At 37.7% G+C, this 14,023-nt stretch overlaps 1 protein-coding gene and 2 long non-coding RNA genes across 4 annotated transcripts in view; 2 read left to right on the forward strand and 1 right to left on the reverse strand.

Moving 5' to 3' along the window:
• The first annotated feature begins 715 nt into the window (after positions 1 to 715).
• The window catches only part of LOC134678302 (WD repeat-containing protein 47), a 98,350-nt gene continuing 85,042 nt past the window's right edge, over positions 716 to 14,023 (forward strand). The window contains exons 1-4 of one of the 2 annotated variants that reach the window (XM_063536796.1): positions 716 to 737; positions 4,613 to 6,091; positions 7,161 to 7,247; positions 13,322 to 13,364. In XM_063536796.1, the coding sequence (XP_063392866.1) occupies positions 4,638 to 6,091; positions 7,161 to 7,247; positions 13,322 to 13,364 (1,584 nt within the window). In that variant the 5' untranslated portion in view covers positions 716 to 737; positions 4,613 to 4,637. The other variant, XM_063536795.1, reaches the window with a different exon arrangement.
• LOC134678332 (uncharacterized) overlaps positions 10,374 to 14,023 on the reverse strand; it is a 381,674-nt gene continuing 378,024 nt past the window's right edge. Inside the window, exon 2 of the long non-coding RNA XR_010100176.1 lies at positions 10,374 to 10,500. This is a non-coding gene — a long non-coding RNA (uncharacterized LOC134678332). The remainder of the gene's footprint in view (positions 10,501 to 14,023) is intronic.
• Positions 10,404 to 10,901, forward strand: LOC134678331 (uncharacterized). Its single transcript, XR_010100175.1, has 2 exons — positions 10,404 to 10,517; positions 10,720 to 10,901. It is a non-coding gene; the product is annotated as an uncharacterized LOC134678331 (long non-coding RNA).

A 14,023-nucleotide genomic window follows, 5' to 3' on the forward strand; every position in this document is an offset into this window, starting at 1 on the left:
ACAATTAAATCGGTTGAGCGGTTTAAGCGTGAAGAGGAATTGAAAAAAAAAGGTATTTGTTTAAAGTTTATATGTTTTTTCTAAGGAATGGTGATACCAAAAATGAATTCAGCACCCCCGATTTATACGAAAATGATACCAAACACGGCCTAGCAGCTTCACTAATGTAGATATCAAGATAAAATTGAAAGCCCTAAATAAACTTTCAAGAGCGGATATCTCAAAAACTATTCAAGATATCGAAAAACTTGACTGAATAAAACTTGTAACAAATTTTATCAGTTTTTGGTTTGTCTCAGTAGTCATGTCGCTAAGACGCAAAGTTTCCAAGATATTAGTGAAAAACCGAAAAATGAGACCTTCTTTCCCCCCTGTCCCCCCCAGCACCGGGGCTACGGCCGGGGACTTTTGATATGTTCACCTCCTAACTAGTCCAAACAAAGTTACGGAGTCAAAAATTGTGTTCCTAGCATTTCCCTCTATAACTTCTTATTTCTTGGCCTATGAGCCAACTGAATGGAAAATTGCTCTGACAATCAGAAAGGAAAATCGGAAATATATAGTTTTACAGCCGACTCGATACGCTTGGTTGACTAGATCGGCACTCGGATTTCATATCCAGTAATATCCATTCGGCAGATGGTTGGACGTCGTCGTGTTGTGTGGGCATTTGGGCATAGACAATGTGTTTTTTTGCCGTACGTATACGTACGGTACGGACAGCAGCCAGCTAGTAGGTAAGTAGGTATACTACATACATGCGACGTCTCTCGTATGCTCTCTAGTGAAAAAATGTAGTAAAAAGTAATAATATTTATATACTTTTCTCAAATATTACACTAAATGTAGGCAGAATTGTGAGTGTGTGTGAATTTGGCGCCACGCAGGAGATTTATAGGAACCAGAAGGTAAAACAATTTGAATATAATTTTAAAACAGATAATTTTAATACTTAACTGTAAAACGATGATCGTGTCGGGACCATATCTAGTTTGTTACTTGTTATTTTGCATGATATTAAAACGAATGAGGTATATTTTGAATGGGCCTTGGCTTTAAGCTTTTATGGTAAGGTTGGTTTGTGTAGGTGGCTGATTGTTCTGTAGTTGTTTTCGGATATGGAGCGATACATTTGATCGTTTACTTACAGCGAAGTGTTACTGTCAATTAAAAATTCTAAATATTTTCTCTCTTTGCCGTACGTTACCTGTCAGAGATGCACCAGTAATTTTACTAAGTACACGGCACGCGGGCTTTCCCCGCGGGAATAATTAATCACACAACTTAGGCTTATTAATCTCTTCATTTATTTGCCGAAGTGGTTTACTTTCTTTCGAATCAGTTTAACTTTAATATAATGTATAACTTACTGGTTACATAAAATAGTTTATAACTTTATTGATAACATAATTTACATATTAACATATTGGGTGTACTAGTGGTTTGTGTGTCTTATTAGAATGGGCTTGCTACGATCATCATTAACATAATATTAGACCTAGTTTTGAAGAGTTATAACTTTCTTCACCATAAATAGCCACCTTGTTGCCTGTGTGTATGATAATTAGGGTCAAACTATTTATGTCTGCACAACATGTAGATTTTTAATAGTAAGAGTAGGTACAATAGGGTATTTGAGTGACCAGTTGAATCAGTTTCTTTATTATCAACTGTTAAAGCCATTATGATCTATATGAAACTTCAGTCTGCTGCTCATAATTTTCTAATGCTTTCAAAATGCATATTATTATATTATTTAATATGGTTCAAAATGCATAATATTATTTAATTGCATTGTAAGCAGTGTTTTGAAAAGTACTTATTGCATATGTGTATGAAAAAATGTAATTTACCAATGCATTAAAATAATATTGCTGTAAGTAATAATTTTTTTTGCCAATGTTCCTCCTTTGCTAATGGTCCTGAGCCCAGAGCCACCGTGAGTCAGTTCAAAGTATGCTTAACTTTGAAATATACAAACTGCCGGAGCAAGTGTGGTAAGCTATGACTCCAAAACATTCATTGTAATACCTTGTTTTTCCTTTGTGTGAGTACCTCTGATGAAAAGTCAAAACATTTAGCAAAAAGTATAATAATTAACTGATTTCACCTACCCGTCTAACTGAGTCTAAAATGCGCAGAGGAAATCAATTTTTGTTGTTTATTTATTTATTTATTTTGCAGTTTAATATTTTGTCATGTGTAGCAAAAGATAATTTCTCTATTTATTTTATAGCCTAACTCAAACTCATTCAAATTATATTGCTTCAAACATATGCAATACTTATAATGATTTCTGGTTGGCTTGGTTTCATCTTGATGTTTTGTAGAAACTACTGAAACTAGCATGACTTTGGAAGTAGAACTAAAACAATTAATATGCAGCAAGACTTTATTTTTAATTACTTTATCCTTTATTTTTAACTTATCTATTAACTGAATTATATTTCATGTAACATTATTGTGTTAAAATACTATTTTATTGATGGATCCCTGCTACATCAACCAGATTTAATGTATTAGATTAAATTTACATCAGTATGAGCCGTACAAGTGACATGAAACAACCATTAGTTTTATTTAAATACAAGTGATAGGATGGAAGATAGTAAACAACTGGGAGAAATAATGAAAAAAATCCCAGTTATCCCAAATAGTATAAAACACAGTTGTTTGGTATTGTCTGTATGTTTCATTCTTTAAAACTGCAACAAATTTCAATGTAATGCATGTTCATCAAGAGATATTCAAGAGGAAGATTTAGTTGTAGGTATGATTTGTTAAGGTCTTGTGTAAATTGGTTGAAATATAATGATAATAAGTATCTACATTGCACATTTAGCAGTGGGTCGTTAAGAAATATACTATCATATCATTTTTTTTGTTCTGATCTCAATTTAGTTTAACCAATATTAGTTAAGTTTACGTGCTGACGCGATCGCTTGGACAGGACTCCACGGAAGACCAGTGTCAAGATACCTGAAAGGTAACTTGTCATCAAGCTGAGGGGAGACCTATTCAGTGATGTTTATGATTTATACTCATAAAAGAGTTGTATTAGTTTTAAGCAATACTGTAAGCATCCTGAATAAATTTATTTTCTTCTTCTTCTTCTATCATAATCACAAGCTTTCATTGTACTTGTAAAATTCAAATTTTTTGTCTGAAGAACCCCAAGGAAGAAATATCTGTTTTTACTATTTCTATCAAGTCATGTCTTCCGGGGCGATTTTTATTTTTAGGTAGAATTTTTTTCCGTCATGTTTTCACAAAATTTGGTTGATACATAGAGTTCCCTATTCTTTACTATACATATAAGCGCAATTTCACCATATGTTCTTTAAAACCTTCGCCTGAGTTACATAACACATAATTCTTTATTTGATACATATTATTTGGATTTTGGATTCGTATTTATTCCGTTCTTATGATGAGCTCTTTAACCACCCCAAAAAAAAGGAAAAAAAATCTACAACAAAATACAAATCGTCCCTTCTATAACTTGCCAGTGGAGGCATATCTTCAATAGGTAGCACCTTTTCTGTTGGTGCTGCTGCCGTTACAGGGATCTTAATGTATACATGTACCAAACAGAGAAAATATTCCTTCATTCCTAACATATCTGTCCTTATTCCAAACCTTTCATATAACTGGTATTGGTATTTATGCGCGCATACTTTATATACCTATAGTATGTGATACGTAAGTACAAAGTGTTAACGATTGCCACAAGTTTCGTTGCCATGACAACACCATAACAGTATTTGTATACGTCCAAAAACGCGTTGCTCAACGTTAACCATATTTTAATGCCTGTCCATTCTGATTAACACGAAGTTCGCATACGGACGACTTACTAAAGGGGTATTCTTTAAAGTGACATGGTTGGTACAGCCAAGCGTAAAAATATGGGTGCACACATACTCAAAAATAATGTCCCATAGCTTAGAATTAAGAACAATAGGACATATTTTTGAGTAAGTTATATGCACCCACATTTTTACACTTGACTGTACTTATATAAGTGTGCAATGAAAGATTGACCTTTATTGTTTTTACCATATCTGTAATTAGTGTTAAAGGCGCCGGCATTATTTAATAGTTGGCGTTAAAAGCTGATAATTAGTACTTAGCCGCAGTGACGTAACGATAATACACCTACGATATTTAATGACGATTTATAAAAGTGACAATAGTAATAAATATAAAAAATAACTGGTTCTCATTTAAGCTGATTGTGCTCACAACACCTCGATTATTAAACCATGAACGTACTCTTTGGTTGGGAGGTTGGCACCTTTTAGAGTTGGGTTAGTTGATATTTGTCAAGACGTAAATTATGTCTTAAGATTAAATCTTATCTGCGGCAATTACTTTAAGTCAAATGGTTTAGTGTTTGCTTATTAAGTAAATCTTCTCTTGCTAACATGGGTTAGACATTTTGACAATCTTTTTTATTAAAGTATATAAATTACCTATACCAAAATGTGCTATGCTTTCACTAAAACATTGCTTATATAAATATACAGGTAGGTGCATAATAACCAATCTTAGCGGCGGCAAAGCTTGCCCGACTAAAATAAATACTGAGCAAACATTTCTCTTGTTGTAGACTTTAAATAAAGCACCAAGCTAAAATGCCGTCTACACACCTGAACCTGCGCGAGGACGACGTGGTGCGGCTCGCGCTGGAGTTCCTCCACAACCGGGACCTGCACATCACCCAGCTCTCCCTGGAGCGCGAGACCGGCGTCATCAACGGCAACTTCGCCGACGACGTGCTCTTCCTGCGACAACTCATCCTCGACGGACAGTGGGACGACGTACTCGAGTTCATCCAACCCCTAAGCGCGCTAAAAGCTTTCGAAGCGGACAAATTCAATTACGCTATCCTCAGACACAAATACATAGAACTCCTCTGCATACGATCAGAAATAAAAGCCTACAACAATGTGGAAAACATTGTCGACGAGGTCGTCAAAGTGCTAAGCGATTTAGAAAAACTAGCGCCCTCTAAAGAAGAATACTCGAATTTATGTTTATTATTAACTTTACCTAGCATTACTGATCACGCACAATTTAAGAAATGGAATCCGAGCAACGCTCGCGTCCAGTGCTTCCGCGAAGTGTATCCTCTAGTAGAACAATTTTTGCCGTGCGACAAGAAGTCTAGCGGCACCGTATCTAAGTGCGCAAAGAACGATCGACTAATGCAACTTCTTATTAAAGGTATATTATACGAGTCCTGCGTTAATTATTGTCAGGCTAAGGCTACAGGGTCTAAGGAGGCGCAGTCGAACGAGGTCAACTTTTCCAGATTACTGGACGGTTCGGGATTCGACGAGTCTGATTTGAGTTTGCTTTCATGGCTGCAATCGATACCGGCGGAAACGTTCAGCGTGCCTTTCGAACAACGAATGCTGAATGTTGATGTGGAGAAATTGGAGCGTCCGTCGCTGCATACGTCGTGGACGGAGCATATGTTAGTGACGCCGATTAAGCCTCGAACGTTCCCGCATTTGGCGATGCCGTTTAGGAGGCCGCGCTCGGCCGCCGACGCCATGACGCGCTCGCTGCGCCCGCTGCCCGACGGTGCGCCGCGCCACCCGGCCGTTATGGCCCTGTCCGCTATCGACTACGGCCCGTCTTCGTCGTGTTTCGCCGGCTTCCATCTGACAGGAATAAAAGGCAGCAAACTGATGAACACTTCCGTCGATCGGTTGTTCGACAATAATAATGGTGGTAGCATTTTCGATAACTTGGATGATACGTTAAAACCGATCGAGGAGAAATTGAAGCCGATCGGAGAGGGAAAAACAAATGAAGGGAATAGCGTGGGTGCTTCAAACGCGACGACGCCTGAGCACAGAGGTCAGGATTACTCTGCCTCGACGTCTATATCTACCACCGCGGCGTCGACTGAGCGCTCGTCTTTGGCAGAGCGGACGCCGCAGCAGCCTGAGTCGGCGCTGTTACCCGCGATGGAGGGAGACTTTAGACGAGAACTGCTCAAAGAATACCAGATTCAGAAGCAACGGGAATGCGACGATTATCTCCGAAATCTTTGCTCAGCAGACGCGAGACAAAAAGGGTGAGTTGCCTCGACATTCTCTTTCCAATAATAAATTTAGCAAGTCTATTTTTTTTCTGTAGACTGTATTATTAACTAGTGAATAGAATCAGGCGTTACTTTGCGGAAATCCATATTAATTAAAACCAAGATATTACTTTGCTAATCCGCGTAAAAGATAACGTGCTTACAGGTACCTGTAACGATTGTAATAAAGTGTATGTGGGGCAAACGGGCCGTAATTTCACTACTAGGTATAAAGAGCATGTTGCGTCATATAGACATAACCATCCAGAAAAGAACTTATTAGATACAGGACACACTTTATCTGAGAATCATTCTTTTGATATTTTACATGTTTGCGAAAAGGGATTGCGTTTGGGTGTTCTGGAACAAATGGAAATAATTAGGTACAACAATAGGGGCATGATTCTTAACGAACAATTGAATGTTGCGTCATCGCCGTTATTACGAATTTTTCCATCTCACTCACACTTGCACAGTAGGGGGAGTGGTCAAGGTATAAATATGGCCGATCTTTCTGGACACGTCATTCCGTTGCCGGGCGTCAGACCGGCAACAACTCCTGAGGATGCCTCGTAGAGAGGCGAAACACGTGTCCACTTTTGGTGGTGGTTTGTTATATTTATTTTTGCGGTGGGAGGGTGGGAACATTAATTGCATGTAAAAAATACGCAAGTAAGTATAACGGGTTAGCACTGATTGACTAGCACGTTATCTTTTACGCGGATTAGCAAAGTAATATTTTGGTTTTAATTTGTATTATTGACGTATAGTAATTTTTTCAATCTAAGATTTAAGCTTTCAAGTAACCTTGACTCATTTCTCGCATCTTCACTCGCATGCATGTTTAAGTTAATAAAATGTGTAATTATTTGAATTATCTTAATGATAGAGAATATGTACTAGACATAGGGAAGATAGGTAAGAAATATTAAGTTACAATTGTTTACTTAGTTTTATATCGATGTTCTGCTGTCACAGATGAGTAAGTCCAAAGATGACCTCATAAAGCCTCATAAGGCAAGTTTTATTGGAAAAAAAATCATAAAAATATATTATGTTCCAGTATGGAGCAAGGCGACTCTCCAGGCCAGCCTCCCGTAGCGAAGTACCTGCCGGGCGGGCCCGCCAAGCCGGAGCAGCAATACATGAGGTAACTACACACCAGGGGCGGCGCTTCCATAAAAGCCGATTCCCACCGGCTTGCCTGTTTTTGGACGTTTGAGCAGAGTTGTAAAGGAAATATGTAAGCCAAATTAGCCCCGGCTTGCCTATGGATATGTTTGACGCGCCGCCACTGCTAGAGTCTGTGCGGAAAGAGAAGAGTCGTGGGATTTGAGGGCGCGCCAGTGCTATTTTATGGTTTTTGCTATGCTGACAACACTGGTCACGTGATTATAGTACGACACTAAAGGTCATGATACTTGAATCCCTTTTGTTCCGGTTTTTTACCACGGCTTACTAAACGGAGCCTGGTGGTGGTGTCGGCTCATCAACTCAATCCCCTGATTTAGCGCAGGCACTAGTTTTCTTTTTAAAACACACTTGTTTTTATGTCTCAGATACTAAAAAGTGACAGTGCGATTGACAAAACTGCTAAAAGTGCTAAAACTAGTTAAGAATCTGCCCAATACAACTGTAATTTTAGTACCAAACAAGATAGAGTCTCATTTATGTACTGCCTAATCTGTGCAGTCCAACAGTTATTAAAACCGGGTAAATCGGGTAGAAATTGGGCAATAGAACTGTAATTTTATTTGGGATATATTTCACCCATTGTAAACTTGACTTGTAATGTATGTGTACATTATTAATAATAAATATGGATATGAATAAAAATAGTGCATAAGGAATCATCCATTAATTACGTCTCACGAATTTCTAGGTTTTTTGACCCCTCCCCCCCTCCTTGTCACACTTGGTCACATTTTGCAAATCCCTCCCCACCTTGTGTGACGTCACATTTAGGCAATTTTGTTTTCAACGAAATCGGCAATACTAACTCGGCTGTATTTCTTTTATAAAAAAATATTTTTTGTAAAAGAAATATTAGTAATTTTATAACGCAAAACCAATTAGGAACGAAAATTACATTCCTACCTACATCATTATTTAAATGTACAGCGATTAAAAAAATATAAATTAATTTTCGGTTACTGATGAATATTGATGAAGTTAAAGTGACGTCACAATGTTTGTGACTCCCCCCTCCCCTATGTCACAACACTGCTAAATATGAAATATAATTTCGTAACTAACAGAACCTACAAATAAAGAAATATTTTATTAGAAAAAGTTTTATTCTTTGTAATCGAAGTCTGAATTAAAATATTCAATGTCACTTATGTTTGAGCTAGCTTCAGAACAACCAGGGACACTCATAGAACTATCTTCATCTGAACTGGATGTGCTTGAATCCGGCACGTAGATTACGAATTCTTGCATATCACCTACTTAGCGGTCTTTTATTCGAGATGCCGTAGGTACTTTTACACAATCCTGAAAAAAAAAATTACATATAAATATGCATAAAATGGCAAGTATCAAGACTATTTGTCAGTTATTTTAAAGACCATGAATGACCTGCATATTTATGAAAATTAATATATTTTGAATGAATATACTTACCGATTATGTACCGGAGACAAGTTACTTAGGGGCCTTATTAAATAGGTAATTATTTAATATTAAATACAACATCAATACCCGCGAATAGCGGAAACACGTTCCGCGACTTTTTGTAAGTCGATAGTCGGCTTTTAGCCGTTTTCTTCCCGCTGACAAAACCGAACAATGTTAAATATAATTTTCCTTGTGGTTTTATGTACGGTTTTATCGTGTTTTGAAAATATATTATACATAAAACTTGCGGTTTTTGTTAATAAATATACAATGACAGAAGTTTGTTTACTTTTTACATGACAAGGTGTCAAAGGTTTGATTGCCATATAAAATTTAAAATGTTAGTTCCCGTTTCTGCCACGACTCTTCTCTTTCCGCACAGACTCTACACACTGACGCATTACTTGAGTAGTCACTCTTTGGAAGAATGCGTCATCCGAGTGATCATTTTAGGAAAGTCGTAACTCGCGATTGTTTGATATTGTGTCCGTATTTTGTGTGTTAGTACCATACCTATCTATAAAAGTATAAGTATACTCTGGCAACCAAAGTAGAAAAGGGAGGCAATTTGAAAAATTTATCCGCGAAGGACCGATCTAGACATGTGTAAGTAATGCTCGTAATATCACAAATGAGATATCTCTCGAACACGTAATATGCCATTACTCGTCACTCCGAGAAATCAACCATTACTTCAAACATTACGCATCACGCGAGCCGAGCGCCGAGCGCGCGACCACGCGAACGCCAATGACCGGCCGAAGCGCGCGAAATGGATTCAATTCCACTTAGGTTGACGCGCCGATATGAATGGTCAGTTAAGGTCTACTCACAGAGCGCGTAATGTGTAATGCCACTTGTGATAGTGTCATGTTTGTTCGCCATGCCATGATTGCTTTGTTATCTCACTCGCACTCGATCTCAGCGCTCGGTCGCTCTCGCTCTGCGATGCTTTCGGCTATCTTCGGAATAATTCGGATCGGTCCGCTCGGCCGATCGCCGCTGAGCGTTTAAGTAGTCGCAAATTTCACTAATATTCTTACGAATAAGATTTTCTGCATCTGCAATAGATTTAAAACTCTAATGCGTCCGCGTAGAGTTTAAAATGTTTTCTTATAAGAAGAGAAGGACGCGGCTAAATCGAGTAATTTGTTTGGGATTTTGAAGTTGACGAAAACAAAACCGTTTTTTATTATTGTTGTGAAATGTTTGGTTGACTTTCGCGGTTCGCGGCGCTAAGTACGACTTATTACTTGTTTATCCCGTAATTTAATTGTGGATTAGTGCATATGAGTGTAGAAATTTGATTTGTGTATATACTGTATATAGGCTGTTTATTTATTTATTTATTATATCCGAGACACCATAGAATCACTAGAGTGCCGTGGATGCGCTGCGTAATTGAGGAGATAACTGTAATGTGGCCATCTCGCGCGCGCCCGCGCGCTGTTTCACGTTCGGGTCATGTTTCGAGTGATGAGTGATGTGATATCTCAGTGTACCATTACGTGTTCGGAAAAGTGATGTGATATAGCATCACTTTTCGAAGCACTGTTTCGCGCATGTCTAATACAGATGCATACTACATTGACAAAGATATTGACATACCTACGTGTATGCATTCGAATTGTTTTTTTTGTTTACCATTTAGTGACTGTTTCGTTTTTAGGGTTCCGTAGCCAAATGGCAAAAAACGGAACCCTTATAGATTCGTCATGTCTGTCCGTCTGTCTGTCTGTCCGTTTATGTCACAGCCACTTTTTTCCGAAACTATAAGAACTATACTGTTGAAACTTGGTAAGTAGATGTATTCTGTGAACCGCAGACCATTAAGATTTTCACACAAAAATAGAAAAAAAACTATACATTTTGGGGGTTCCCCATACTTAGAACTGAACATCAATTTTTTTTTTCATCAAACCCATACGTGTGGGGTATCTATTGGATAGGTCTTCAAAAATGATATCGAGGTTACCAATATCATTTTTTTCTAAACTGAATAGTTTGCGCGAGAGACACTTCCAAAGTGGTAAAATGTGTCCCCCCCCCCTGTAACTTTTAAAATAAGAGAATGATAAAACTATAAAAAATATATGATGTACATTACCATGCAAACTTCCATCGAAAATTGGTTTGAACGAGATCTAGTAAGTAGTTTTTTTTTTAATACGTCATAAATCGTAAACCGCAATTTTATTATGTTACTTGCCCTTCATGGGCGAGTCCGACTCGCACTTGGCCGCTTTTTTGTTTACAAGTTTCTGCTATGCGAAAGACTTTCAGTCAAGCCGTTCTTCAGCAATGTTTGAAAATCAGTAAAGTGATGTACTATCAACATTAGTCAGCGCCAAGTATGTCAGAGGTCAACCTTATTTTAAGGTATTCCTTAAATTGAAGATTAAATATAATAATAGACAAAACGTGCAATTGAAAGGTGTTATTTATTACACGACAATTTGTGGCGGTAGTGAGTGTCGTGCTCTCGGCCTATTTGCTATGGCAATTTTATTAAATTTTATGTTGCTATTGTATAAATCTAAAAGGAAAACTTTGGTTGTATGAATATTTAGACGCTTTCATGTTGCTCGTTCTGTTATCACTCTTGTGGCCAAAACAGTCATCAAACGTGTGGACAAACCTCCCCCTAAGTACCTCGACTACAACCGATAGTGTAACCTCATAGATAGGCACAACGGTTCTTTGTACTTATTGTTGTCGAGACCGTGGTTTTCTTAAGCTGCGTTTTGGTGGTTTTCTTAAGCTGCGTTTTTTGATACCTTTCCTTCACTCAAGAAATCTGCCTTGACGGCCCTTGGTTCTATGCCTCGCCCACTGCTTGTAGACTCTTGAGCTATATGGACGACATTCGTTCTCCTTAATCTTAATTTCTCGGTCCGGTCGCGCGTTTGACTATGAATGGTCAAATACTGGTTGCACGCTGAATCCTACCGGCAATTACACAGAGAACAACTAAGAGAGCGATAAGTAGGTGTCGGTAAGAATGCGCTGAAGCATCGCGTTACTCTAACGTTACAGTTGCATCCCACAATTGCATCATTCGAAATTATATCTTATTAGAACCGCATTAGGATCACTGATGAGGATAATAAAAACAGCACATGATGGTTTCGCGGTACAACGAGCATACTATTTGTTCTGAATATTTAGGAGTAATTGCTTTAGAGCCAATTTCTCCTAACCGCCTAGTTCTATGCAAACAAAGCGTATCGTTTTCCGCATTTTGTGTTGTTAGTAACGGTTAGACTTAGGTCTTAGTGATTATTTTGGTTCGAATTTGAACTCTATTCGTAAAGAATTTAGAACGAAACAATTGGAACACAGGCGTTGAATTGAAATACGCGCTTAACCAATGACAATCACTTTAAATATACTGATGCTTGGGTGACTCGACTGATTGCCCATAACGTTACTGCAAGTTGCACTGGAACGGTTAGCATTGTTGCCAACTCGGATCTTGAAAGTTGCTAAACGGGAGTTTAAATTTAAAACTATATATTTATATGGGGACGATTTTTTTTAAATAGGGTAGCTGGCAGGCTACATTAGTTCCTAAATTTTGCAGCTCAGTTCCTGAGTTGGTATCATTGATGGTAAGGTGGGTAGAATCAGTAATATACGGGTTGTGTTCGTTCGACCGAGAAAAGAACAATTTTTTGCTTGTGCATCGCGCGCTGTCGCTTTATTATGAGTTCATTTGAGAATCTATAAAAGGTATTTTCACCTCAGCAACTCGAACAAGGGTACTTTGCTTCTTAAAAACAGTGAGCAAAATGCGATTTTGCTCACTGAGTCACTACGCTCAAGATTCTAAATTAGATTCACTCGCTACGCTCGTGAATCTATTATAGAATCTTTCGCTTGCACGGGACTCAAAATAAGCACTCGAAGAAATATCAAACTTTGATCTCTTGTTGTACAAATAACTATTTCTGAAGTACGAATTCTTTAAACTAAGATAATATTTAAGAAGCTGCCTATTGCGAATGGTTCATTACGTCGATGTTCCTTTTATAACACTCATGAGAGAGAAAAAAACAGTTATTTGTTAACAAGTGTGGAACATGAGCAATTTCCAACTAACGTCAATATGGTAAAATATGAGCTCATACGAGTGAAATTGCTACAGATATACTGAATAATCCTTTTCCAACGTATTTACTCGGGATAGAAACGGATTAAAATAGCATGACAAATACGAACGTTTCCGAGTAAATACGATGGAAAAAAATTATTCAGTACAACTGTATTCCGCATTGTTTAATCTCTTGCCTGTGCATGATAACCTGACCGAGATTTTGTTGTGACCTTTTCTTTTTGAATTTTTAACTTAATAATTTGACAAGTTTTTTTACAGCGGCCTATTGTTGATAATTTTACTTGACTTTTGCAAGAGTCAATGAAGTATATTTGGTAGATAATACGTTTTGTTTTAACAAAAATATCCCTACAAATTATTTGTCAACGTAAGTTTGGGCCAACCTGTACAGAAAATATAGGTAGTTGAATGCGTCGATCTATTATATTGCTTATGTCTCGTAAATTATCTTTATTGCGATTCATAAGAAAATGTTTGTTTTTTTGCAGGAAAAATGACAACGATGACTCAGATGTAAGAGAACAGACAAACGTAAGTAGTTTATTTGCTTGTGGTATAATTCTTTATTGTTTGCGCGAATGTATCATTATTCATTATTATAAACAACACGTTCACTGAAACCACAGATAAAGGAATGTGCTCGATAAACGGTGGAAAACGACGATTTGATATTTTTGAAATACGAGAAATATGTATAATAGAAATTAGAAATCTAGTGGGATTGGCCACTCGTATTCAATTCTATTAGTAGAATTAAAATTCCTAGTTGTGGAGAATAATTCCTAGGAGTGGTATATTGAAACCACACGAAATCGAGCATTCAAAATTAGCTGGTAATAATTTTGTCTCAGTAACGCACCATCTACCGACTGAAACGATAGAATTAGAACCCCACTAGAAAACTCGCGAAGGTGACCGACAACAGGTAACGCAACGGATCAGTAGTTCTCGCAATGGTCGACAGATAGCACTGTCCGCATTTGCAGCGTTAATCATTAGATGGCGCTGCATGCTTCAATCGGCTAAACTAAAGTTTGCCTTCAATGCAAGTTTGAGCCATGTTTTCTATGATAGCATAACTTAAGTTTGGAGAGATGGCGTTACTTCTCGGATGTTTTTATCACATAGACGTTCCGGTAGCGTCGCCGAAAAGGGAAAACCTACGCATCCCGAAATAGACGTTTCTGGAA

This window comes from Cydia fagiglandana, chromosome Z, assembly GCF_963556715.1.
Source record: "Cydia fagiglandana chromosome Z, ilCydFagi1.1, whole genome shotgun sequence".
Classification (NCBI taxonomy): Eukaryota; Metazoa; Arthropoda; class Insecta; order Lepidoptera; family Tortricidae; genus Cydia; species Cydia fagiglandana.